Source organism: Anneissia japonica, unplaced genomic scaffold (assembly GCF_011630105.1).
Source record: "Anneissia japonica isolate Jap-2015-1 unplaced genomic scaffold, ASM1163010v1 scaffold673_len1821605_cov196, whole genome shotgun sequence".
Lineage (NCBI taxonomy): Eukaryota > Metazoa > Echinodermata > Crinoidea > Comatulida > Comatulidae > Anneissia > Anneissia japonica.
The window spans coordinates 1,150,402-1,174,602 of record NW_022717449.1 but is presented as its reverse complement, the minus strand read 5'-3'; the positions used below and the strand labels follow the sequence as shown (position 1 = coordinate 1,174,602).

Below are 24,201 nucleotides of genomic sequence, written 5' to 3'. Positions count from 1 at the left end.
GATTGTAGGGTGTCTTCGAGGTTGCTCCGTGCTGGCCATTAGTGGTCCAAGTGGAGAACCCATTGCTACACCATTAATATTATATTAATAAAAAAGGTTAGGGATTATGAAATATAAAATAAAATAAAATAAATAAATGTAAAATAAAAGAAACAATATAAGTAACAAAAATAGTACGTAATAAATATTAAAAAGGAAATGAAAGATAAATAAATAATACGTAATAAAAATGGTTTAGCATTCAATTAGTGGGCGGTATTTCATTTAATATCTTCAGAGAAGTGAATGAATTTTCTTGGAGAAATATTTTGTAAAATAGACAGAGCCCTCTGTAGTTGTATGTGCATTACCCACAATGCAATAAAAGATGACGGTGTTTTCGGAAACGATTGTGCCTATGATACTATGTGACTGCGGTGTTGTTGTGTCAGGTCTATTTTTGTCTTGTTTAAATAGTTTATTGGGCGGATAAAATAAGACTATAATTGTTATAAATACTGTCAGGGTGCTCCGTATTATACAGAGAAGATTAGTATTGCTATTGTTATGTTAGTTCGTTGGATGGGAGTCCATGAGTTTAAGTGATTTCTTCAAAAAGCACTCTCCAAACTGACGTATTTTCTCCTGCCTGACCATCATAACATTGTCATTGTTGGTTTCAGATCGTATAGAACAGACGGGGTGAACATTCCACTCTGAAAGGAACAGTAATTAACTTTTGTTTTTATTGTAAAAGACTATAACTTTAGAAGATATTTTAAATGGATGACGATGAAGGATTTTTTATCGAGGACGACGAAGAGGAGCAGGAGGATGACGAAGGATCGAGTGGATACGAAGATCACTTCGAAATGGAAGGCGAGGAATCGACATCACAAAGAGATAGGGCAGAAGATGATGACTTTACCTATGAAGTGTTAAATCCAGATGCAATAGTTCAACACATGGTTGATACTATACGAGAAGTAAATAATGTTGTAGAGGTATGGTATGGTTAATTTATGAATACATTAAATTATAGTTGAGTCTTCATTCTTAACATGTCAACACAATCTTTTGTTTACAATTACTTCTTGATAAACTTGGAGTGCAGTTTCATCATAATATGTATCTAGCCTAATTGAAATACCAAATATTTGACATACATAGAGCCAAGATATATTGTATAGTACTAAGTACATATGCATATACAGGCTAGTGCACTTATACACTACCAGGACAAGAATATGGTTATTCACACTTTGTTGTTAGTTCATTTCATTGCCAGAAACATCGATCTTCATTGGATCTGAATTCTCTCTCTGCAGAAGTTTTATTTTTTATCTGGTGATTTGTTAACGACACCAACCAGAAATTCCTTGTGTGAGGACTCTTGTGTAAAACCTTGTCAAATGACGGGCTTCCTCATTCGTCCTATATTCACAAAGTGATGGCCTTAAAATTGGATTGTAATGCTAAATAGTAATTGTATAATTTGCAATTAACAGTATTAGGCCTAGTAGTACATTACATGGTAGGCTGACGCTCCACCGCCTCAACAGATTAGTGGGAGATTATCAACTTTCATCACTGTAATTTAATTCAGTAGTTCATTAAAATAATGATTGTAATTTCCTATTTTTCAGGCATTACTCTCACAAAATCATAATATGTTACAAACAAATATGCTGATATTTTATTGCTTTCAAAGCTTTTCTGTCTTAGCAGTAACAAGGAAGCTGACATCACATTAATTAGTCACACAATACACACATCAACTATCACAGAAATTGAGGACATAGAACATAAAGAATGCAGTTGCCCTATTCAAAATAATGATTAACACCAGTTCCAACAATTGAATACATCTTAATCTGATTGTTTAAACTTGTGAGATACACAATGTTGATACACAATACACACTGTATTCACCTATGATGAGTGAAGTGAGTCTGGTTTTCATGAATGCTGCAGAATACTTTAATCTAAGCAAGACCCTTATAAATGAATGAATGAATGAATTACTCCATTACGGTCTAATGACCCGCATACCCCAACCCTAAGCGAACTATGCATCATGGGGTAGGGACATTACTCCACTAATGTGACCTGCATACTCCAACCCTTATTTTTGAAAAACCCTTACTGTACAGTACATCTCGCAAAATTTTGAGTATAAAATTGTAGAATGTCTCAGTCTAGTAGGGATACATTAAAAACTTGCTGAAAGTTCCACAGATTTGACTTGAAAAATAGGTAAGCAGGCAGGTAACCAACGTGTGTAATCCAGGTGTTATATTGAGACATGAAAATTTTGTGAGAAAATTGGTCCTTAATTTAAAAAATGCGTAGACGGATCCTTCAACATAATCTTTTGCGAGAGGGAATATATTCACCTGAGATAACAATGTTGTAGGTGTTTTTTTCTCTTTCCAATGCTGGTGTTCAGTGTAAAATTTGACTTCAGAAATATTAAGGGACAGGCTTACAGTTTGTCTTTGACTATGGATACAGTGTTTAAGGTCACATAACCTGTGATATCACATTTTCAACAATCACATAATTCTTGCTTTATCGTAACATAAAGTAATCAAGAGCTCAAAACCGGAGGCTACTGATTTAAAGATATAATAATAAAGCCACTTTGTAGCACATTCCTAAAAAATTGCCTCATTGTGATTACAACAACAAAACAGGAAGGTAAAAGGATTCAGTAAATCGTTATAGTTAGTGATAAACTAAATTGCAGTAATGGATTACGTTCCTTGTATTGATTTAATATTACCAAGGATTACTGTAATTGACCAAATAAGTACTGCAGTTCTTTGACATTTTTGAAGGCTAGAGTGCAATAGTTATTCAAGAAAGGTACTTACCTACAGTACTTAATTTTGAATGAACAAAATGTGTAAAGGTAGGGGAATAACCCATAACGTGCAGCGTCATTGTGCTGAATTGCGTATGGGCGTGGTCCGTGACTACCTAGACTACCTAGAAGCCATAAAGAGGAGCTTCATGGTAGCTACATGTTCATATCATTCTACAACAACAGAAGCTGAAATGAATCATAATGTGCACATGGTGCCAGATGTATACACTGGACCACCATTAAGTCCTTATCCGTGAAAATTTGGTTCTACCAACTGAACCATGGGCAAGGAGCAGCTGGAACCAGCGCCGATGTTAAGGCTGTAGCCCTACCGCTCTGCTACTCGATTCAATTAGATGTTTTATTTATGCTATCTAATAATAATAATAAAAGATGGATTTATATAGCGCAAATGAACAAGGTCTTTATGTACTCGGGACTAGATGTTGCACTTTTCAATAACTTTCTCCTCCCCTGAGGGTCACTTCATGTGCTTTGCAGCTAGTAAACTGGCGCACTTTCATCTATCCACGTCGGGCCAAGTGAACCAGTACACCGGGGTAACCCCCTACTCATCTCGAAAGATGTACTGGGTTCTTTAAAGTGCACATGAGCATTTGTGTACACTGGGCCTACGGTTTATAGTCACTAATAATTTTTGTATTATGGATATTTTTTTGCTCACTAATAATTGTTGTATTATGGATATCTTTTTCTAGAGATAATTCTCAACTATAATACATTTATCTAAACCTAAGTACTAATAATATTAATAATATAAATTTTTATAATGTTAATAATATGCTTACTTTTTTCTACAGATACCCGCAACAGTAACACGCATCTTACTAAATCATTTCAAATGGGATAAGGAAAAACTTATGGAACGCTACTATGACGGTGACCAGGAACGATTATTTTCAGAAGCACATATAGTTAGCCCTCATCGGCAACATATGCCACATTCCTCCTCTTCCTCTTCCTCCTCCTCCTCCTCATCATCTTCAAAAGTAAGAAGTCTTAATTCCTATTTATGACATAACTACTAGTAGTACTTGCAAGTTTATTTTGTTAGTCTTGTTAACGAGAATATTCACAACTATCAATTACAGGCATAGGCTAAATCTCATATTAGTTTGAAATTTTATGAGCAAGTAATTTGATGTAATGGACGTAATGTTTTGGTACAGTCTTTTCAAGTGTGGTAGTCAAATTATAAACAGTAATTAGAGTGTGTTCAAATATTTCCCTAATATACTGAATTTTACATTATATCTCAGTGTTGGCTTTTGATTTTCATATATCTTCATAAAAGATGACAAGTTAAATAGAAATTTATCTGTAAATTATTTCACAAACTGTGACATTGTGTTTGTTTTTGTTGCATAGGTTCATACAAGGTCATCTTCCTGCCTGATGCAAGTGTGTATGATTTGTTGTCGTACAGTACCAACAAAAGTAAGTGTTGCTTTGCATCATAAATATGTTAATAGAAATTATGATGGATTGCAAGTGTGTTTTAAAAAAAAATACTTTGTGGTGAGATTGGCTCTCTGAGGCCCAAGTAACAAGCAAGCTACTACTATGACATTATAGTCTAGTTCTTAGGACCCTATAGAAAAATGAGGTCAAAGGAGGCATTATTTCATGAAAAACAGCTGAAGCTAAAGGTAGTTTTTGGAGGAATTCTGCCTCCTACTGTAAGGCATCTATTCGCTCAAAACAATAAAACGATTTTTCGGTCCTTGAGGTCACGTGAGCAGCTTCATGAACAACAAAACACGTGATTGGTGGTGAAGTGGTTGGAACATGCTGTATGATGTCTGGTGCCTTAATTAAAAGAATAAATGATACCGCTGTGTAGTGTTACGATTTTAGAATAAAAACTTGTGAAAATAATGTGTACTATAAAAACATGAGTTTCCTTTTTAAGTTCCTTTTATACTTTTTTACTGGAATTTAAATGTAAAATGGCATACATCATCTGCCCATGTGTAAACTTTGTATCACATGGTATTTCTCAGTTCTGTTTTGTTTACAAAAAATGTTGTGCTTGATGTTGCGTGCTTTGCACAGTGGGCTGTGAATACTAATGACTTCAGGCCTAGAATTACCAATACTTTTAGCTTAGTACCGGCTGTTATTATTTACCATAATAACAAAATGATTGGTTTAGAATAACTTGATAAATATACTCGCTTAAGTATTCTATTGTAGATTTTATTAAACTTAAATTAAATTGATTGTTGAAGAATTGACGCGGTACGACCGTCACTAGTGACAAATGGAGATTTCCCTAGAGTAATACGTTGTTTCATTGTAATTAGACAGAATTATACACATTTCCAGTTTGTTGGTTAATAATTGGCTGATAAAGTTGAAATTTCTTTATTTGAACATTTGTAATATAAAATAATGTAAACATTTCAAAATAATTCAAAACTTAACGTTTTGTTAACGGTTTGGAGCTTAAAAATAGGTGTGGTTTATACATAGGTGACACAAAAAAAAAAAAATGATATTTCACATCCTAATTAGGTGTGCAGCTAATACTTTGGAATATACGGTATATCAAATGTAATTTGTATTATGTTGTGTAAATGACAATAACGTATTATCGAGTCTTATCGTAACACAGTATATCCTCATGTAAAACCATACATTTTTATTACTATTTAATTGGTATTAATTAAAATATACTGTATGGTTTACATGAAGGCTAGCCGTTAGTTACTTCCTCATTACCATTGAGTGCAAGACACCTACTCTGAGTAATCACTGAGGAATTTGAATCTAAATTATGCTGAAAGCGGAAATGTATTCAGCTTCCATCTCTACCGCTCATCACTTGATATCGATAATAAAACATCATGGTGTAATGAGAAGACACAAAACAATTACATGCGATAAATTATAGTTGAAAACCTAAAACCCATGCGGTGGATAGATATGAGGGTAGATTAAGGTATCATAATGGATTCAGGAGAGAAAAGGTTTTGAAATTGTGTTTATTCCTCTCTGATGAGATATTTTTACTGTTGTATATTCTTAGAAATATTTTAAAGAACATTTGTTAAAAACATAGTTTTACTAATATAATTTGTAGAAGATTTTAGAAGCATATTAATTGTACAATAAATACTAATCTTCAGTTAGCTGATTGTAATTTCTGAGCTCAAAATCAAGACATAAATTAATATATGATGGATTGTGACAGCTTATTGCTTGAACCAACTCCACCTGCGGTTACTTTGTCCCTGACTGGCTTTATGCATTTACATGCAAAGGAAATGATCATCCAGCCTACTGTACCTGCATATCACTATGCATAGTTAATGCAGAAGTATTATAATACAGTCAAACCTATGATTTAAAACACCCCAAATTACTACGTATTTATAACCAGGCTCCTAGTGACGTCATCAGTATATTTTGTTGTACCACTTGCAAAGTTTACCTTAAATAATACTCCCAATGATGATTTTAAAAACATTTTTAATATTTAAAATATGATTTTCTAACATAACCTTGGATTTATTCGGTGTAAACAACAAGTATAGCCCACGAAAGTCTAGAAGACTTATTTCCAGTGGGGTCCTTCTGGTGGTGATTGGGTAGTACACCAGGAGACAATCACCTACTCTTTTTCGAAGAGTGTAATGCGTTCTTTAACATGCACGTGGGCCATAAATGCACACCGATTGAGCTAAGCTGCTTTCATCAACATAAATTTTAGACTGAATTTGTTTTTTTTTTTAAATTATTATTTTGTTAATTGATTTTGATTATTATTATTATTATTTTGTTTATTAATTGATGTGGGATGAATGCAAAGAATATGCCAAGCAGTGAACTTATTCATTATTCAAAGTGGCATATCCCGTCACAAGCATAAACACAAGATGCTCTACATAGACTGTCTCATTATGAGGCTTAAAAAGTGGAGTTGATTTGGTCGTGAGAAAGAAATCCTTTTACTGGACTCGGATTTGTAAGCAAGCGCAACCTAACCACCAAGTTATTCAACTCCACTAAATGGATGGCTCATAGATGTATATAAAATGTTCAAAACACTGTAAGAGGCCTGAGTATTGCAAATAAATATATACATTTTTGTTGACTTAAATTTGGCTCTTACCCCCTTTCTTAGTTTCAATCCATTAGTAGTACTCGGAGATAGATCTAAAGCCCAGTGCAGACTATCAAATTTTATTTGACGAAAAACTCTTATACCTGTATGCCCATATATAGTCATGATATGTGGTAATGATGGGATGTGTTCATGACCATATTTGGGCATGTCACATTTTTTGTCAAACAAAATTTGATAGTGTGGACAGGGCATTACTTTGTAATCTGGCTTTAGATTCACCTCAGATTCTAATTTACAACCAATTCCTATTTATGACCACCGTTCATCAAGCCAGAAGTGTGTATAAATTGGTGTTTTGACTGTATAATGTGATGTGACATCAAGTACTACTGTACACAGTTATTAAAACAGTTTTACATTTAATAAATTAATTTTTATTTTATTATAGGATTTCTCTGGATTGGAATGTGGTCACAAATTTTGCAATGATTGTTGGACTGGCTATTTAACAATGAAAATTGTTGATGAAGGAATGGGCCAAGTAAGTTCAATGCACGGTGTTATGACTTTAAAGTATTTATTTTACTAACTAATCTAGGTCTATTGCAAGGAACAAGAAATCAACCTTGTTCATAATACCGGATCTAACATAGACTTCAAAACTACTTAAATAAATAATCTTGGGTTTGAATTCTTGTTATTAAATGTTTAAACGTAATTAGGCCTGCAATACCATACAAGTGACATAAGCTGTGTTTCAAAGACTGATCTTTGTGCTAGAATATATTATATTACAATGGCTATTATCTGCTAAGAACATCGTACGCAACAATTAAAAAATTATTTATACGGTATGCAGTTCTGAATTATAAAAAATTGGCATGTTTAAAGCCAGGCTCTGGAGGAAAAACCATTTTTTTATGTTGTCCAACAGATTTTTCTAAGACAAAAACTGAAGGAAGAGGGGGTGTAACCACTCTTTTTTCCACCTTTTTCTCCCCAGTTTTTTACAAAACCTACATTGAGTAGGATGATCGACAGTTATGAAACTGATAAATTGGATTTCATTACTGACATGTTTAACATTTTTATGTGAATGGCATCATATGCAGGAAAAAATGACAAAACCTACGAAAAAGCTTTTTCATGTAGTTGAAATAATGTGAATAATTTGATGACTCGTCTTGTTGGAAGTGTTTTGCAATTATAGCAAACATAATCTGTTAACAAAATGTAGGTGAACTGTTAGACATGACATTGTTTTTATTAAGTGGTCCATGGCATTGGCAAAACTGTTTTAGGAAAAGTCATTTGAACTTAACTTAAATAATAGATTTAAAAAACAAAAAACAAAAAGACAGTACAGTCGAATCCAAAATGACATTGATAAAAAAACTTAGATAAAATTTGACTTGCAGATCGTTAATTAATGGAAAACACAACAATTATTTGAGTTAGGCAAAGTCCACTTTATACGTTTTAAAGTTCACTCGAGTGAAGATGACGGTGATGTTGACCTGTCCGGTAATGGGGTTAATTATGTCAAGTAATTTAATGGTTGTCGCTATTTTTTTAACAACAAATTACATTTCTTTAGGCTAGCTTATTTTCATTATAAACCAAGATTCTGTTAAACGTTAATTGTTATAACTATATTAATCTTCTATAATTTAATTCATTTTAATTCTTTAATGGCAACTTAACAGATGTTAATTTGGTTAATGTCCCACACAAAGATATAATTATTGATCATGATTAGTTAAATATTTCTGATAACTATGACGTACTAATAAAGGCACAACAAAATTAATATTAATTTTTGCTTTCCTAGAAAACATTTTCAAGGAAAAGGGGCAATCAGTCCAAACATACTCTCTTTCCTCCATACATTCACTATAAATAAAAAGTGCAGATTCAATGCCCTATATCAAATTAACTTCATCGTTATGACAGGGATTGAATTTCTACTCGGCAATTAGAAAGGAAATACTTTAGTAGACCCCAGTTTTTTTGCCAAGCATTTTACTGTAGTTCCTTATGTATCATTGAAACTACGTCAAATGTGGCCTACATTCACAGTAAATGTTAAAAAATTCCCTAAGCCTGAATTAAATGCCTCCAATTCCCATGAAACTTAGCAAACCCAGAACAGTAAATACTGTACTGTGGCATGAATGTTGCAAATAAAGACACATTTGCATATTGGCAACATTCAAGCACTGATGGCTTAAAAAAAAAACAACCAGTTATGCGTTACCTTGAATTAATCTTGAAACTTTAGATGTTGAGAACTAAATATTTTTGTAATAAGAATATTTTTGTAACATGTCAATAAGCAATTTTCACAGTGTAGATGAATAAGAGTATTATTCTTTTTATTTTTTTATAAATTAATTGTTATCGTTGCATATGAATGCATTTTATCAAATCATCTGTAAAAATGTTATGGCTGCTGCTTTGGAAAATGCTGTAGTAAATTCAATGCTCTTAGCAATTTTTGCTGATGTGCAATTGGGGAAATTCAATCCTATATGATAACTCTAGCGCATAAGTACTGTATGAAAATGATATGTATATTTATGGAGATCCATATTACATCCACTATATCAAATTCAAACCAATTATCACAGTCTTATAGTAAAACCCCTCCTTTGTGACATCCCTATTAAGGGGGCATTACTATTAGTATTATTAAGGGGAAACATTTTTGACCACAAATTGAAGGATTATCCTTATCCTTAAACACTAATACAACAAATTGCTATTCAGGATACACTCATTATGGAACTCTTATTATGTATACAATATTTTGACAATTTATTATATTTTTTCTGCAATTAATATTTTGTAGGTAATAAATTGATGATTATGATCATTTTTTTTGCAGACAATATCATGTGCAGCTCATGGCTGTGACATTCTTGTAGATGATCATACTGTTATGTAAGTAAAGAATTCTCATGTTTTTTGTTTTTGGAAACCAGTCCATATTAAAAATTTCTCTGTTATCAAAACCTTTGCTAAAAGGAAATGTGACAAAAACTTCAGGACATGACATTGGAGAAATCTATGCATGTGGGGAATTATAATATCCATTAAAATAATAACAGTATAATCCATTTTAAAAAAGAAGAAAAATGAACGTCTGATAATTTTTTGTTCATACTTAATTTAAACATGAAACCAGATTTATTTATTTCAGTGTAAGCTGCAAGTTAAATTCTTAAAGACTGAAATAGCAACACATTCTATTTTAAGTAGATATGATCCATTTATGTACTAATCACTAAGCATTAAGCATTTATAATGTGTGTGATACGTTTGTTGCATGTTGTAAGTTATCTTGTACTCTCTGTATTACTTACACTATGTAGTGAATTTCATTTGCTCTAAGTTACATATGAAATATGTTGAGTTTATAAACATAAGGAATAAATGATGTAAAACATGTTGAGATACCACTATAGATGAGTTATTTTTAAATTTTCTTTTCTTTAATGATGATTGAAATATTGTTTAAGTGTTTTCATTGCCATCTTTGTCATTTTTACAAAAAAAATATCTATTTATATCATTGTCTAAAGTTCTATCCAATTGTCTCTGACTAAAATATGTGACATGTCCAAATATGGTCATGATGACATCACAACATGATCATATAAGCACATCAAGACTATATATGACCATTGAACAGTTGTTTTTTTTTGTCCAAAGAAAAAAAAAATGAAAATCTTGACAGCTTTAGTGATACTATTTGCTATTAGGTAGATTATTACATTTTCATAACTTATATCAGATTTTGTCTTTCACTGAAGTAGAGCAATGCAACTTCCAACTCTGCCCACACTATGATGGATGTGACAAATACCTGTGATTTGTACATACTGTGTGTGTGTGTGATATGACATCATCAAATTTATGTATGGGTAAAGATGTCACATAGAAATTGATAGCTTTTAGACAAGCTTAACAGACATGAAAAGACAAAATATGTTCAATCAGATGTCAAATAAGGAATCATTCTTATTCAGGAAGTTTCAATATTTATAGAAAAAGATAAATGACTGGTTTTTTTCAACATTGATTACTTGTTACTTGCTGCGTGTACAGCACTTTTCCTTTAGGTAACGCAGCGCTTTGTTTTCCCTGCTCATTGGGTCCACGTGCTTAAAGTGTTGCTGCCATGTTGGCGCAGAACAGACAACACCACCGTGTACCCATTATACTTCTGGGTGAAAAGAAGCAACGCAGATACAGTGCCTTGCTCAAGGAGACAAGCGAAATACACAGCGAGGGATTGAAACGCTGACCTCGAGGTGGGGAAACCAAACCATTCTTGCTGCGCCGAACCGCTTCCTTAATTATATGTTTGTTTTTAAGAGGCCTCTTTAAGCCAGTAATCTTTGTTGTGATTCAGAATGTTTTCAATTACAACAGGTAAAGACGCATGAATGTTGGCTTTCAATTAATTAAATCATCAGCTTGTAAGATTTCCATTAACATCCTCTTCCCTATTATATCAGTAACTATTATTTACTATGTTTTCTCAATTATCTTTACTTCACAGGAATCTAGTTAAAGAGCCTCGTGTTAAGTTAAAATACCAGCATCTTATCACACTAAGTTTTGTGGGTTGCAATCGACTGATGCGTTGGTGCCCAGCTCCTGATTGTCCATACGCTATTAAAGTCAACCACAATGAGGTGAAGCCGGTTAAATGTCGGTGTGGACACGTATTTTGGTATGTTGTTCATAGTATCTTATTTTACAATATTCTATAGTATTCTATTGTTTCTTGATATAAGATTGATTGACCATTTATTCCTGGGGAAGGGTCCTCAGACTTCTTTTAAAAGATCCCGCAGAAAACCCTGCCCGACAATTGATTAATTTTTTTTTTCGGGGATGCGGTGGTGGTGTGCAAACACATGCTTCAATGATTGGGATGGCGTCAGATCGCCCAAAGTTTCATAGTGCGTGACAGGAAGAAGCTCAGTGTAAGACGATGAATATTTAAACAGATTTATTTAAACAAATAAAGAAATCATAATGGTTTTATTTTAGAGATAAATATAAATAAATCTAAAAAATTCAAATTCCATTCTCTACAAAATTTCTCCGTAATTAAAATAGCAACATGACTGAGGCTATGTACTTTTGTAATCTACACTGACAAATCTAACGATGTCTGAATCCAAATTAATTGTTGGGCTACTGAAAAGAATCACCCGCAGAAGCATGCTTTGAGTTTTATCTGGTGGAGCTTGGAAGGTTTAACTTTCATTTTATTAACATTTGCTGGCGTGTCATTTTAATAAATTTATTATAATCTCCATGGCATGACAGTTTGTTTTCACGGCATCTGGTAAGCCTATGCTTGTTGTTTTGTTATTTCTAATTTTCGAAATTTTTACATAACTGTCTGGTTTTAGAAGTTAATTTTTGTGTTTGAACCAAATAAAATGTTAGAAATTAGGAGATTCAGATTTTCGGAATACATGTATTATTTTAAGTAGTATAATACTATGTTTTAAGTAACGAAATCGCCGAAGAAATATCGTTTTAGTGTTCTCTTTATCATGGGAACGATAGTTTCAGCGTGTCATGTGCAGGCAATGATCAGCGACTGCTTGCTTAAAAACTACCCATGCATGTCCGTACGCATGCCCAAAACGATTTATCTATCTGGGATTTTCGACATGAACTTGACAGTATCTGTAAATCTATACAGCACATGTGGTGAAAATAGGGTTGCTTAGTGAGGCGATATCTCTGCTGCTCGAGATGGTAGTTACTTAAGAAGAGCCTAGGCCTAGACTAGACGAAAATTACATTTGTTTAATACAGTATGTATAAATTTCCTTTCGCCAATTTGGCGAACGATGCAAATTTTTTCTTCGCTAAACGGCATCTCAATTCGCCATGACTAGCGTGAGCATAGAATAGATTACTGGTGAAAGCTTGTGATAACTCAAGTCAATTATGTTGTATACATTTCCCTAACCAGATTCACATTCCATATTATTCATAAACATTTATTTCAACCTAAAGAAAAGAGCATTGGAGATCCTGAAGTATTATACCTCAGGATCTTCTGCTCTTTATTGGTTCAAGTCTTGAAATATACCACAAAACTAGTGAGTAGTCTACCTGCGTTACTCTTACAATTTAACTAATTAGAGGATTTCCTTTGTAACAGCCAGTTGAGAATATAAGTTTCATTTCATCTTGACACAAAGGTTTTTATGAGCTTTCAATGTATGAATGAATGTTAAAAATGAGTTTTACAATCATCATTATGAATAGAATCAACATTCTTTTTTTCAAATACACATTAATATTTGTCCTTGTTCTCTAGCTTTTCATGTGGAGAAATGTGGCATGATCCAGTAAAGTGTATAGTAAGTATTGTTTTCATTGTAAGCTGTAATATATTTAATCTTAAAATAATTTCAGTCGATGGTAGAAATTCCTGAATGCATATTATGCCTCAGGATTCCTTGTATTTGTTGTTCTTTCTTCCTAACGGGAATTCATTTTCCATTCAATGCATTATGTAATTTATTTAATCCAACATGTAATTTGATACTGTGCAAATTGTGCAATGCATAATGAAGGCCTACGTGTGAGGATGAGCGATGATTTACTAAATATGGATTACATTAAAATTGTCAATTGATACCTAATGGCCGAGTGATATTTATTTCAGTACTTTATGCAGATCTACAAACATGTAGCATTTATTATGAAAGACTATATATAGTCATCATATGATTATATACTTTATTGTACTATATATTAAAAATATAAATAGATCTATGTATCATCATTCTCCAGCATAATTATAGTAAATGAAATGAAAGAAATCACTTCTGTGTAAATAAATTAGTATGAAATTGTGGCTTTTAATTAGGAAATGAAATAAATCAGTAATCAAGAAATGTGAATTTTATATTTATATTTAAAAAAAGGAATAAGGCAGTTTTGTCATTTTGTGAAAATACCAAATATTACTATATTTCATAAAGTTACAATAATATTACTAATGATGGTAATAAAGGTAATAAAAACAGTTATGTATAAATTATAATGATACTAATTAATATTATATAACATTACTTGTTTATCTTTAATTATTTTATCTATTTGTATCTGATCTAATATAACCTAGTTCTCTTATTGTTTTGTTTTGTTGTAACCTAGTTCTTTTAAATTGAATTATGAATATCCGACCTTTCACCTTTAGTGGCTCAAGAAGTGGATAAAGAAGTGTGACGATGACAGTGAGACATCCAATTGGATAGCTGCTAACACCAAAGAATGTCCCAAGTGTCATGTGACCATTGAGAAAGATGGTGGCTGCAATCACATGGTGTGTCGTAACCAGAGCTGCAAGGTATGTACTTTGTGCCCTTTGTTTCTGGGCTAGTCACATGCTTGAAATAATATGCAAACAATAAATTATACTGAGAAAGTAATTTGAACTGAAAAAATTATGTGTTTAACTTTAAGAAAACTGGTGTCTAATCATATGATAGTCGTAACCAGAGATGCAATATATGTAGTCTGAACCTAGTACTTCCTGGCTGGTCAAGACCTTGAAATAATTGATGGGAAGTTTTTATATTAATAAGTCATTTGAACATGAGAATATAAAGGCTGTCTTAATTTTTATTTTGTTTGAACCAAAAAACAATAAAATTTTAAGTTATGTAATTTGTTTTATTGATTTTATCTATACTTCCATTAATTATTATAAAGTAATATAAGTATTTATATTTTATTAATATTAATTCACACTTCTAGTGCCTATGTATGCTACACATTAATCCTGTAATTAAGTCTCTCATTTGATTAGAATTTTTAAGACCCGGATTTTACAATACTGAGATGTACAACCATTAACCTCTTGATTTTATATCTTCTACAGGCTGATTTCTGTTGGGTTTGCTTGGGGCCTTGGGAGCCACATGGATCATCATGGTAAAAATTGTTAATACTCTTGAAAACAATAGAAAATATGTTTTAAAATAACTATAATTTTTTAAATATTGTTATATGGTGAGGTAATACAAAATATATTTATATTATTTGCATGTAAAACACAAACAATATTAGTTTTTCAGGCTAGTTTTAATTGATATACGATACTAGTGCTCTTCTGGTACAAATATCTTCAGTGTTTTAATGATTCCATAAGAGTAGTCAGGCTCAGCTCAATCTATATACAATGTACATGTCATTTTGTTTGGATTTGAATTTCAACTGGTAAAGTAAAAATTAAAAACATTTATAAACGTTCCAAAATCATATAATACATTTCATGCTTGTGAAAGCTATCGGGAATAGAAATAGAATTACATCACTGATGAGAAAATTAGCAGACTAGGACCAGTATGTGATGTACGAAGAAGCATCGGATGTGATTTTACATATTGCACCTCTGGCAGAGGAAACATTTATGTTATAGTTAGTGAAGAGCTATATGCATGATATGAATCAGCAGTGGCAGAAATCATGAAATGAATCGCACTCCGTAACTCAAATCAAATTTATTCACAAGCTTTAGCTGGCAATGGTATGCCAGCAGCACTGAGTGACACACATTACTAACTACTGCTTGTGAATAAATTGTATTAAAGTTATTTCAACAGAGTGCTATGCATTTCATATGTGTAATTTTGACTCTACAGTATATTAATTAACATACATCATGGGTTTTTTTAAAATAAAAAATTGGTTGTTATAATGGTAGAGCATCTGCACTTGCCAATAATAGGTGCTCAAGGCATTATTATTACCTCTGCCAAGGAGGTTATGTATTCACCCCTGTCTGTCTGCCGGCAAGATTATGCAAAAACTAAGTAATAGATCCTCATAAAATTTAGTGGAATGGAACATAATAATCTAAGAAAGAGGTGCTTAACTTTTTGGCAGAAAAGGACAAAAGTCAAGGTCACTGAAATTAAATGAAAACATAAAAGAAAATAATGGAATTTCCCATCGTACACAGCCTGCGTATTGTTCAGTATTCAGGCACAGGGCGAAGGTATACACTCTAGTAGTGACTACTCTTGTTATCCTTGTAAAGAACCGACGCTTGTCGCATTGCTTGTGTCCTTGGGCAAGGGACTTTACTTAAGTTTGCCTCTCTCCACTCAGGAGTATAAATGGGATGGCATGTTGCTAACCTGCTCGTCAGTGACCCTGCCATGACTGTTCCAGTCAATTAATAGGGAGCTTTCGATTGCACGACGACGGTAGGACGTAGAACGTAATGACGTCACTAAAAGTCATCTGCGCATGTGAGAACGTTAAGGTCACCTCATCGTAGATTCTGGAATGCAATTTGGCCAAATCTACCTATGCAGATAACATAGGACACCATGTAGGACAGGACGCATGAGTGATTCCGTTCCAGCGATGCGTCGTAGCACAAATCGAAAGCTCCCTATTAACAGCAGCTAAAATCGATTATGATTCATACGAACAAACGACTCTTGTGATTTGATACATTATGTCTTGCACAATGTGGAACTTCCTCCATTGCCTTGGAAGTATGCACTTAGCTCAGCACTAGACCAATTTCATTTAGTAATTCATATTCTACCATATACACATGTATATACTGGGCAGAGAGAGACACATTGATGAAGTGCCTTGACAAAGACACTTGCAATAATACCATCCTTGTGCTCGACCTTTTGATTGGAAGACCAAAGCGTTAATGCACTTCGCCACTTACTTCCACATGCAACCAGATCAGTTTACATCTACCCACACGTAATTCAAGTGTGAATAATTCAGTAGCAAAGTAAGATAATGTTCAGATGTAAATGTTTAAGGCAAAGTGTGCAGCGTGTAAGGCATTGGGCATTCAGTTGGAAGGTCAAGGGTTCGGGACCTATGTTCGTCACACTGCTTGAGCCCTGCATTTGCCTCACTTCACATAGTAGTATTATAAATGGGTTCCTGACCAGGTAGGAGGCGAGTGATTCAGAATGAAATTACTCAATGGTCATGTATTTTTTATAGTGCCTTCCAAAGTAAAAACCATCTCGAGGCACTTTTTAGCCACAAGAAACTAAAATTTAATTTATAAACAAGCACAAACTCCCCATGGGTTGGAGGAGCTTGCACGTTGTGTATGATTGATTCTGTGTCCATTGACCATGGGCAAAAAATCGCCTTGAGCAGTTCTTCCATAATCGGATATGTGCGCTATATAAATCTTATAAAATAAAAATAATAAATAAATGAAAACAGTTGGCAGAGTATTTGTGGTATATGCTGTCATTCAAGAGATCTTACTCCAAGCATTTGGATCTTTGTAGGTTTGAAATAGTCTAGGCTGGTCATGGGCAATGCATAATATTTATGTTGTTTCTCCTCCCACTCGGGTGTATTAATATACTCATAAATAGCTGCAACATTATGGAATTCTCACTCTAGGGATATGGGAATGTGTTCCATATGCAGTTGTTCCAGTGACTTGCATAATAGTGCTAAGTGCATAGAGAGTTTTATGAGTGTATTTACTTAAACCTTACATATTATTAGTATTGTTCTTTTTATACATTTACGTATTGTAATTATGTTTCTGAATAATAGGCCTATCATTTCTGTATTTCAGGTATAATTGTAATAGGTATGATGAAGATGAAGCAAAAAAAGCTAGAGATAATCAGGAGGTGAGATATAGGGATTATTGATCCTAATATGCAGATAAATATTAATCCTGGATTGATAAGTAAATTGATCTTTGTCTACGATTAATAACGACATTGTTTGTGTTGACTTAATAAGCGTTAAATAGAATACAATTATTGCAATTGCTTACAAATTAAGAATTCAATTTTTTATTAAATTGTTGCTATTTTTCCATAAAATCTATAGATTTTACTACAAACAGTATCTTTAATGCTATCAGTATCAATAATCTTAATACAAGAATTTTAATGCTAAAAGACAATGTTAATCGTAAAAAGCTAATTAATTTTAATCTAGGAATATTATTATTGTTCATACAGGATACAAGGTAAACCTTGTTCATCCAATACTGCACAATGCAATGCTTGCATTATGTTATATTGGTTCCTGGATGTAAATAAATGTATCATTAACTAAACATCGTCAATGAAAGTTATATGGTTTATTCTATTGGTTACTTTAACTTGATAAATATGATCATGTTTTTTTATTATAATTTAATTAAAATCAATAAGTAATTTCACATTGTGGTTATATCTTCATGTTTGCAGAAATCTCGATCAGCATTGCAAAGATACCTTTTCTATTGTAATCGATACATGAACCACATGCAGAGTCTTAAGTTTGAAAATAAAGTAAGTGAATGTAGAGTTTATTATGAGATGAAAGATGTTTATGCACAAATCTGATATTAGCTGCATTTACAGAAGAGAAAATGTTACTTTTTCTAGTAAAATATGTCAAGCGTCCCATGCTTTTTTTGTCTTCTTTGTGTCTGTGTGAAGGGGTATCCGTGTAAGATTGGCATGTGTCCCTTTTGATGTCCATCTAAGAAAACAGATATCACAGATGCTTGTAACACTCGCATGGATTTAACATGGGTGTCTGTAGCATGGTGACAGGGTGCAGCTTATCTTATCATAGCCTGTGTATCAGTGGACCTTTCCACTAAGCTCCACCCCTTGGATATTGTTGCTAAGGTCCTTCAAAGCAGTAGCATTAATGTACATAAACATGCGCGTTTGTAGACAACACATGTATTTGTTGGACATGCCTGTATTCCTGGCACCGTTCCGATTGGTCAGTTGAGACTCTGGAACGGTCCATTGCACTACCATTAATAGCATAGTGTGAATTTGTGTTGTTATTTGATGTGGGTGATTTGTGTCATGTACCTTACAAAGCATTCAGCCCTGCACAGACTATCAAATTTTATGTGACAAAAACGTGTGACATGCCTAAATATGGTCATGATGACATCACATTTTAGACAAAATATGAGGCTTGCCTTCCTAAAACTGGCCACAGTTAATAAAAAATGAAAAATGCCTGTTTAATGGAGTCACATTTTCCACATTTTAAGCTTTAAAATAATGGGTCATTTGCTGGAATCAACTTACTATTGCTGAAGTAAAAGTATTACAGCTTCTCTGTACTAAAGTATACAATACTGCCACATTCTTATGCTAAATACTCAGTTTAACAATTACTGACAGTGTGCTAGTTTTAGAATGGCAAGCCTCATATAGGCACATCATGACTATATATGGGCACATCATGACTATATATGGGCACATCCTGACTATATATTGGCACATCATGACTATATATATGGGCACATCATGACTATATATGGGCACATCATGACTATATATGGGCACATCCTGACTATATATTGGCACATCATGACTATATATGGGCACAACATGACTATATATGGGCACATCATGACTATATATGGGCACATCATGACTATATATGGGCACATCATGACTATATATGGGCACATCATGACTATATATGGGCACATCATGACTATATATGGCCACATCATGACTATATATGGGCACATCATGACTATATATGGGCATACAACAGTTTTTCTTCTAAGAAAATTTGATAGTGTGGACAGAGCTCTACATTGCTTTATTCTATTTTCTTCCTCTGTCATGTGTACTTGCTCTCAAATCAGTAAATGAGAATACACGTGAATATGCTTCTTAAGGCCGTTTTCCACTAGACAAATTTATTCACGCGAATCAAAAATTTTCGCCTATAAGCATGCCCAGTTTAATTTTCATCACGAGATTCTCAAATGCGCATGCGTACAGGTACAAATTTTCAATTCGCGCGAATAAATTCGCCTAGTGGAAAACTGCCTTTAAAGTGACGCACTTTTGATAATGATTGTTATGATATTATAATATAATTATCATTTGATTATTTCAGCTGTACAGCAAGATTAAAAGTAAAATGGAAGATATGCAACAGATGAACATGTCATGGATCGAAGTGCAGTTCCTAAAGAAAGCAGTGGACGTGCTAACCTCTTGCCGTACCACCCTCATGAATACATACGTGTTCGCTTTCTATCTTGGAAAAAATAATCAAAGTATAATATTTGAGGTTAGTGAGCCAATTAAAATGCACAATAATATGTGGTAAAAACAAGCCAAATGAGTCACACCTCACAAAAAGATTATTTTCAGTTATTAATACAGGATTAAACAGTAAAATGACAATTATAAGTTGGTAAAAGAGTTGTTTAAATCTGACATTTTCTTATGAAGTTACAGGAGTTTAAACATACAGCTGTCTAAAGAACAAAAAGAAATCAGCCTTCAAATTAAAAAAATTTGGACATTTCGCATGCAGAGACTATCACCAAATCATTAAAAAATTTTGTTTTAACATTGAAAATGGAGAAAATAACAACATAGTATGATGTCTAGATACATGAATCGATATATAAAGTTTAGTTTAGTGAAATAAAATAGACTTTTGAAACTTTGACATTCCAACATGTTTTGGCCATTATCTCCAAAGCACAATTTGCGAGGAGTTACTGGTTTGGGTTGTCTTCGCCGCAATTGCTAAAATTTAGTTTAATAGAAAAAAAGAACATAAGAAATCATCGTAGTGCAGTTGCTTGAAACTGGTGGTAAACAATGTTTATTCACCCCAGGTTACAGCACATTGTCTTAAGCTGTAGGTTTTCTGTACAATGTGGCCTATGGCACAGTACTGCAGATGATGCTGGTCCCTAAATTATGTAGTTCCTCAAGTAGTGTTTAGGGATCATTATTTTTTTTATCATTTTTATGTACAAAACATACACTAAAGGTGAGGGGTGAACAGCATGTATTCTAAGTATTAAAATGAAAAAATGACCACAAGCATTATTTTATTTTGTTTTGTATTCTCTTGAAAATGATGAAAAAGGATGACCTCTGTAACCTTACTTATCAGCAATACTACTGTTATATCAAAAGTATTGCATTGTTTTCATTCATCAATATACATATCATCCCTGTCACATAGGTACTAGAAGCTCAAGAGAGTACTCCATAGATAAAAACTGTATCACTGAATTGCATGATGGGTACGGCAGGAGATGCGTAAAAGATATGATGTGTATCTGCTTTACTTTTGATATGCCAGAGTTCCAGTCTTTTGTTTCTAGTATATTAGGCCGAGTCATAGTAGAGTCATAATGCTTTAATTACAATAAATAAGCAACCAAATATTTTGTGGATTTTTTATTAGGAGAACCAGAAAGATTTAGAAAACGCAACAGAGTTTTTGTCAGAGTACTTAGAACGAGACATTACGTCAGATTCCATAATTGACATCAAGCAAAAAGTCCAAGATAAATCCAGGTCAGTATTATAGAGTATTATACATAGTAGCAGAATAAAATCTTGTAACTGGTCCATATGATGACAGAGCATACACACACACATCTTTTTATACACAGGCACGTTTTGGTTGTGAAGACTTGCTAACACACTACAGGTTTACTCATCTCTTTAAAAATGCATGAATCATGCTTACATCCTTAATCAGTGACAACCTGTGAAACATACGCCTTAAATTTTGTTTATGGCAGAGGCATTAAAGATTTACTGTCTAAAGTCAAATCTGTAAAACCACTTAAAATTTCAATGAATATACTGAATTGCTCTTGTAAAAAATACTCAAATAGAAGGTAGGAGAATAATTGCAGCTTTGTTGTGTCTGAATTGCATATGGGTGTCGTCTGTGACTACCTAGCGCCCATAAAGAGGTGCTTATAGTAGCTACATGTTCACATCATTCCACGACGACAGGGCTAAAATGAACCAAAGCATCACCGGAACCCCTCCTCTTCCGAAAGATGCAGTGGGTTCTTTAAAGTGCACACGATCCATTTAAATTCCTTATCCGTGAAGACTTGGTTCTACCAACCGAACACTGGGCGAGCTGTGGCTTGAGCCAGCGCAGGCATTAAAGGATGTAGTTAGCATCGCCCCCGCCTAATCGATTCGGCCAGTCAACTCGCCGAATAAATTTTCAATGAGATACAGATTCGGTATCTGCAAAAACAGACTTCAATATGAAAATCCTCAAATCCAGCAATGTTTACTTTTGTCTTTGCAGATACTGCGATAGTCGACGTAAAGTACTTCTCGAACATGTGCATGAAGGCTACGAGAAAGACTCTTGGGTGTATTATGAATGTTAAGGCTTGGTGTTATACCAGTCACTATATCACATTTTAATACATGTAAAGTCTATTAAAAAATAGCATTTTTGCACTCAATACAACCAGAAATTAGAATTAATTTGAACACTTATATAAATAGTAATCAAGTATTTTCAATATGGTTGTTGTTCTTACAGAAGAGTTAATTTGCAATTTATTAGATAGCTTTTGAATGATAAAATTCAAAAGGTTTTGGGATTGTTGTGTGGAAATTTCTAGAGCAGATGCAAAAGAAATGAAAATAAATTGAATATATTACTATGAACTATGCTTTTGAGAAATAATTTTAGGTTAAGTAGGTATTATTATTATCATTATTAAAATTATAATTATTTTATTATAATAATAATAAAGTAATAATAATTAATATTTTTATTGAAATTCGTTTATTAATAATTTTCTACTAATATTAAAATTAGTATTAGTATATTTTTTTATTTTAAGTTTATCTCTTAGTAACAGAATATTTATTTATTATGAATTGTTTTATCTGTATGATCAAAATATGTATTGACAAAATCAGACAAAATCCTAGATTAAGATTAATAACCATATTTTATAGCATAGGGTATGGAAACGTGCTGGCTTCTGGAAAAAGGAAAGACAAAACACATCCCACTGAGAATGCTCTACACTCTTGGACCATTCCTGGTTCTCAAGCCTTTCAGGTGGAGATTCATTTGCAAACCCCTTATTTGAGGCGACCCAAGACCTATACTACTCCTTATTTACAGGACTGTTTGATTTTTTTAAAAATTAATTTTTGCAAAAGGACAGGATAGCTTAAGGGTCTTGTGTTTGAGATCTGGTTGAAAATGTATAACTTGCCAATCGTTTACCTATATTTTGACATAACCTTCCTTTTTTTTGGTTAGGAAGGCATCTAAAGGCCTGTTTATACTTCAACGATAACGATAAAAACGCTAGAAAGCAATTGTTTAGAAAACAAAAGAAATAAGAGAAGTTTTTACACTAGCACAATTCGATAACGATTTATCGTGTATACGATAACAAAATAATTTAACAAATCAAATCAGATGATGTCATAATCAGGGAAAAACGATAAAATTGTTGCTACTACTACGATTTTAATGTTTTCCATGATTATGACGTCATCTGATTTGATTTGTCAAAATATGTTGATATCACATAACTGATAAATCGTTATCTAATTGTTCTAGTGTAAAAACTTCTTATTTCTTTTATTTTCTATATGAACAATTGCTTTTTAGCTTTTTTATCGTTATCGTTGAAGTATAAACAGGCCTTTACGATTCAGACAGTTTTGGCAACCAGCAATTGGGTTGTGACACATAGTGTGAGAACCTAGGGGGCTATATATACTGTATATGTTATCTTATAAATCTTGCTACATAGCATGCTGGCATGCATCGTTTCTTATGGACAAGTCATGTCGAAAATAAGGTGCCCAAATTATTTATGAGATGGTCCAAAAAGTATAAAGAAAATCATGTCTAAACATTGGTGTGAAGTATCCAAATTCGGCAAGTCTTTTCAGGAATTAGGTCATGAAATCATAAACGAAATGTGTTAATATCATTAACTTCTAGGTAGTGTACAAGCTTTGGGCCATGAAATCACTTTTCCTTACCTAGAATAATAAAATGGGTCTTCTGGGCTAATATATGTTAGGCTGCATTATTACTTTAAATGGTGTTCTTGTTATATGCTAGAATTGTACACATACAAACTGTGACATTTGTATGTCTGTATGCTATGGAGTTTTTCATTCTTTAAAAACTTTGCTTGTTTTCCTGGGGTTTTTTTTGTTTTCATTCTGTACTGCTTTTAGTAGTAGCACTTTTAGTCATCGTGTCTCCACCAGATTCTATTGCTTTGTTAATTTTAAAAGAATTAAAAACAAGTTAAACAACTAATAAATGCATATTCAAAATAGAAATGTTGTGTTCTTAATGTTTTTTTATTGAGGCTTAAACAATACATACAGTATGTCATTTTTATGTACCTTTTCCACCTCAGGAATAGACAAGAAGATATGTAATG

At 33.0% G+C, this 24,201-nt stretch overlaps 1 protein-coding gene across 1 annotated transcript; it reads left to right on the top strand.

Annotated features, from left to right (window-relative positions):
- The first annotated feature begins 372 nt into the window (after positions 1 to 372).
- Positions 373 to 23,164, top strand: LOC117110270 (E3 ubiquitin-protein ligase arih1-like). Its single transcript, XM_033252908.1, has 14 exons — positions 373 to 983; positions 3,670 to 3,858; positions 4,238 to 4,306; positions 7,390 to 7,482; positions 9,829 to 9,884; positions 11,509 to 11,682; positions 13,300 to 13,342; positions 14,188 to 14,337; positions 14,872 to 14,924; positions 17,575 to 17,632; positions 18,203 to 18,286; positions 19,881 to 20,057; positions 21,198 to 21,310; positions 22,071 to 23,164. Exons 1-14 carry the CDS (start codon positions 762 to 764, stop codon positions 22,153 to 22,155), a joined length of 1,566 nt encoding a protein of 521 aa, XP_033108799.1. The 5' UTR covers positions 373 to 761; the 3' UTR covers positions 22,156 to 23,164.
- The last annotated feature ends 1,037 nt before the right edge of the window (positions 23,165 to 24,201 follow it).